Here is a 4,754-nt window from a genome sequence, read left to right as displayed (position 1 = left end):
GGCAGGTTCAAACCCAGCCCCCACCAAAAACTGCAAAAAAAAAAAAAAAAAGAAAAAAGAAAAATAGGAAAAAAAGATCTATGATGCTGTCCTGGACATGCCACTAGGCTAGTGTAGTGTTCTTGAAATAATAAGGGATTAAAACCCAATTACACCCACCCCCATTATAATGTAAGTGAAATTGAAAATTCAATATGGGCACTTGAAAAAATGAAAACTTCTCCAGGCTTTTCTCTGGGTTGTTCAAAAAGTTCATTGTGAATGGCCCAGGGATACACAGTATCTATAAAAAATATTGCATGTGTAATAAATGAAGAATACCATATAAATCCTTAATCAATCATAAATCATCATCTCTGAGGTTTCATTCTTACCACATTCCAACTAATTCAATAATCCATGTCAGTAAGGTTTTTATACATCATTCCTTCAATGTTGTGTTTTTTAAACTGAAAAAAAAAAAAATCTTTCTAAACAGGTGGTATCTGTGGCTCAAAGGAGTAGGGCGCCATCCCCATATAACGGAGGTGATAAGTTCAAACTCAGCCCTGGCCACACACACACACAAAAAGTCTAAGTATTAACTCACATATTTATGAGTTATAAATATTAACTCACATGTGCGTGGACTTCACAGACAGAAGGGTACGTCACCCTTGGGGGTTTTGATTAGTGAGTGTCATCCAACTTTATAGAAGGCTTTACCCCAGTATGGCCCAGTGTCGATGAATCCAATTTTAGAATTGCAACTCAAGGCATCATCATAACGACTTGATCAAAATCAAAGCTACTTTCTTGCCTCTTGTTAGGCCAGAACATCTTTTTTTATTTGTTTGTTTTTGTTTTTGTTTTGAGACAGAGTCTCACTATGTCACCCTAAGGCGGAGTGCCGTGGCATCACAGCTCACAGCAACCTCAAGCTTTGAGGCTTAAGCAATTCTCTTACCTCAGCCTCCCAAGTAGCTGGGACTACAGGAGTCCACCAAAACATCTGGCTATTTTTTGGTTGCAGTTGTCATTATTGCTTAGCTGGCCCAGGCTGGGTTCAAACCCAACAACCTCACTATATGTGGCTGGTGCCATAACCACTGTGCTATGGGCGCTGAGCCAGGCCAGAACATCTTTATAAAAAAAATTTTTTTTTTTGAAGAATAAAAGTAGTATCAAAAGCAGTGATTTTTAACTAATGTGCTCTGATATGATCCTATATGTGCCAAGAAAATAGTTAAGGATCACTAATTAAATTATTTTTGAAAGAAGTTCAAAGCACAGTGAAGTATATTCTTTTTTTATTTTTATATTTGCAGTTTTTGGCTAGGGCTGGGTTTGAACCTGCCACCTCTGGCATATGGGGCTGGTGCCCTCCCACTTTGAGCCACAGGCGCCACTTTATTTTTGTTTTTTGTTATTATTATTATGCTTTCAATTGTTTTAGTTTGAAGGGTTATTTTATTTTATTTTATTTCCCATTTATTTATTGATTGATTGGGACAGAGTCTCACTTTGTGGCCCTGGGTAGAGTGCCCTGGCCTCAAAGCTCACAGCAGCCTCAAAGTCTTGGGCTCAAGTGATCCTCTTGCCTCAGCCTCCCAAGTACCTGGGACTACAGGTGCCCACCACAACTAGTGGCCTTTCTTTTTTTGTAGAGACAGGGGGCCTCACTCTGGCTCACGCTGCTCTGGAACTCCTGAGCTCAGGGCCATCTAGCCCCCTCGGCCTCCCACAGTGCTAGGATTACATACAGGCTTGAGCCACCACCCTCGGCCGGCAGTGCATTCCTGTTTTATTCCAGTGACCTAAAGCCTAAAATTGACATCTTATTTATTTATTTTTTTTCTCCTCCATCAGCTTCGATTCCAGGGTCAAGGTGTTCGCCAATGGGACCCTGGTGGTGAAGTCGGTGACAGAGAAAGACGCGGGCGATTACCTGTGCGTGGCGCGCAACAAGGTGGGCGACGACTACGTGGTGCTCAAGGTGAACGTGGTGATGAAACCGGCCAAAATCGAGCACAAGGAGAATGACCACAAGGTCTTCTACGGGGGCGACCTGAAGGTGGACTGCGTGGCCACGGGCCTTCCCAACCCCGAGATCTCCTGGAGCCTGCCGGACGGGAGCCTGGTCAACTCGTTCATGCAGTCGGACGACAGCGGTGCGCGTACCAAGCGCTACGTGGTCTTCAACAACGGGACGCTGTACTTTAACGAGGTGGGGATGAGGGAAGAGGGGGACTACACCTGCTTCGCGGAAAACCAGGTGGGCAAAGACGAGATGCGAGTGCGGGTCAAGGTGGTGGCTGAGCCCGCAGCCATCCTGAACAAGACCTACCTGGTGGTGCGGGTGCCCTACGGAGAAGTGGTCACCATCCCCTGTGACGCGAAAGGGGAGCCTCTGCCCAAGGTGACCTGGCTATCCCCGACCAACAGGCTCATGCCCACGTCCTCGGAGAAGTATCAGATTTACCAGGACGGCACGCTGCTTATTCAAAAAGCGCAGCGCTCCGACAGCGGGAATTACACCTGCGTGGTGCGGAACAGCGCTGGCGAGGACAGGAAGACGGTGTGGATTCACGTGACCGTCCAGCCGCCCAAGATCAACGGCAAAGCGGATGCTCTCACCACCGTGAGGGAGATCGCGGCTGTGGGGAGCCGCAAACTGGTCCCCTGCCAGGCAGAAGGCGTCCCCGCCCCGAGGGTCCTGTGGGCCTTCCCGGAGGGCGTGATCCTGCCCGCACCCTACTTTGGAAACCGCGTCACCGTCCATCGCAATGGGACGCTGGACATCAAAACCTTGAGAAAGACCGACTCCGTGCAGCTCGTGTGCATTGCGCGCAACGAGGGCGGGGAGGCCAGGATGGTGGTGCAGCTCACCGTGCTGGAGCCCATGCACAAACCCGTCTTCCACGACCCAGTCAGCGAGAAGATCACGGCCACGGCGGGCCACACCATCAGCCTCAACTGCTCCGCCGCGGGGACCCCGCTGCCCTCTCTATCCTGGGTTCTCCCCAACGGGACGGAGCTGCTGAGCGGCCGACAGCTCCAGCGGTTCTATCATAAAGAGGACGGCATGCTTCACATTAGCGACCTGTCCTCTGTGGACGCGGGCGCGTACCGCTGCGTGGCCAGGAACGCCGCGGGCCACGCGGAGAGGCTGGTCTCTCTCAAGGTAGGGCTGAAACCCGAGGTGAGTAACCCGCACCACAACCTGGTCAGCATTATCAACGGGGACACCTTGCATCTGCAGTGCGTCCCGCCCGGGGACAGTCGGCGGGGACGGTTCTCCTGGACGCTTCCCAACGGCGTGGTTTTGGAGAGCCCCCACGTCCTGGGACGCTTCTCCGCCTGGGACAACGGCACCCTGACGGTGCGAGAGGCCTCCGTGTTTGACAGGGGGACCTACACGTGCAGGGTGGAGACCGAGCACGGGCCGACAGTCACCAGTATCCCGGTCATTGTTATCGCCTATCCGCCGCGCATCACCAGCGAGCCCACGCCGGTCGTCTACGCCCGTCCGGGGAACACGGTCAAGTTGAACTGCATGGCCGTGGGTATCCCCAAAGCTGAGATCACCTGGGAGTTACCCGACAAGTCACACCTGACGGCTGGTGCTCACGCTCGGCTCTACGGGAACAGATTCCTGCAGCCTCAGGGAGCGCTCACCATTCAGCTCGCCACGCAGCGCGACGCCGGCTTCTACAAGTGCACCGCCAAGAATGTGCTGGGTAGCGACTCCAAAACCACTTACATCCACGTCTTGTGAGCCGCCCCCCCCCGCCCCCCGCACAAGGGCAGACACCGGAGCTGGACCTTATTGTGTGGGGTGTAAGAAAAAAAAAACCAAAACACATAAAAGCCAGGCTGGGGGACCGGGGCAGCGCTCACCCCTCCCTCCCTCCTTCCCTACCCACCAAAGGATTTGTTTTGGGGGGCGGGAGGAGACACCATGGCCTTCGCGGAGGATTTCAGACTGAGGTTAACGTCAACCTAGGCTTTGCAGGAAACCAAACAAAAAAAGACTCGGCCCCGCCTCTCTGGAAACTATCCTTTCTAGAAGTTCGCAAAGCTTCAGGGGATATAATTGGACTGCAATTTGTAGCAAAGTGCCTCCTGACTAACAAGCATTCATGGCAAAAACAAAAAAAAACCTATGGGCGTTAATGGTGTACTGCTGTCCTGACGGAGAAGCAAGTCTTAGTTAACCTTCCACAATGGTAACATCATAGAACCTTCCAGAATGACACCTGTTCACTCTTCGTATATTTCATCTGTCATTTTTCCAAGCTCCAGCTCACCTAAGCAGCAGTTTAGAACCAGAGCAATGGATTTTTTTTTATTTCCCACTTTTGACAGAAAAGAAAAAATATGTTTCTCCCTGGAACTCAATTTTTATATGGTGTTTTGGAGATATATATATATATTTTTCTTTCTAATCAGACGATGAGATTAGAAAGGGAAATACTTTCTGTCTCATTAAAAAGAATAAATTATTGGTCTTTACAAGACTTGGATACATTATAGCAGACATGGAGATACAGTTTTAAAAAGTCCTTCCAAACCTCCTTCAAATTCTGTGATCTCTGTGACAAGCCTAGGATAATTTTGATTTCCTTGAATATACAATGTATCTTCAACGCATTTGCAAAGGGTGATGAGGGGAAGAAAACCCCATGACCTTGTAGAATTGAATCCAGAATCTTCCAGAAAAGTCCAGAAACTTCTCTGAAACATCCCAGCTGTCCATCTGCCCTTTATATTTC

At 49.6% G+C, this 4,754-nt stretch overlaps 1 protein-coding gene across 1 annotated transcript in view; it reads left to right on the top strand.

Moving 5' to 3' along the window:
- MXRA5 (matrix remodeling associated 5) overlaps positions 1-3,757 on the top strand; it is a 31,532-nt gene extending 27,775 nt beyond the window's left edge. The window contains 1 exon segment of the mRNA XM_012807148.1: positions 1,849-3,757. Within this exon segment, the coding sequence (XP_012662602.1) occupies positions 1,849-3,757 (1,909 nt within the window).
- Positions 3,758-4,754: the final 997 nt, after the last annotated feature.

The sequence above is a fragment of the Otolemur garnettii genome, unplaced genomic scaffold (assembly GCF_000181295.1).
Source record: "Otolemur garnettii isolate 467f Iridium unplaced genomic scaffold, OtoGar3 scaffold00065, whole genome shotgun sequence".
In the NCBI taxonomy this organism is placed as follows: domain Eukaryota; kingdom Metazoa; phylum Chordata; class Mammalia; order Primates; family Galagidae; genus Otolemur; species Otolemur garnettii.
This window is presented reverse-complemented; position numbering and strand designations above follow the sequence as displayed.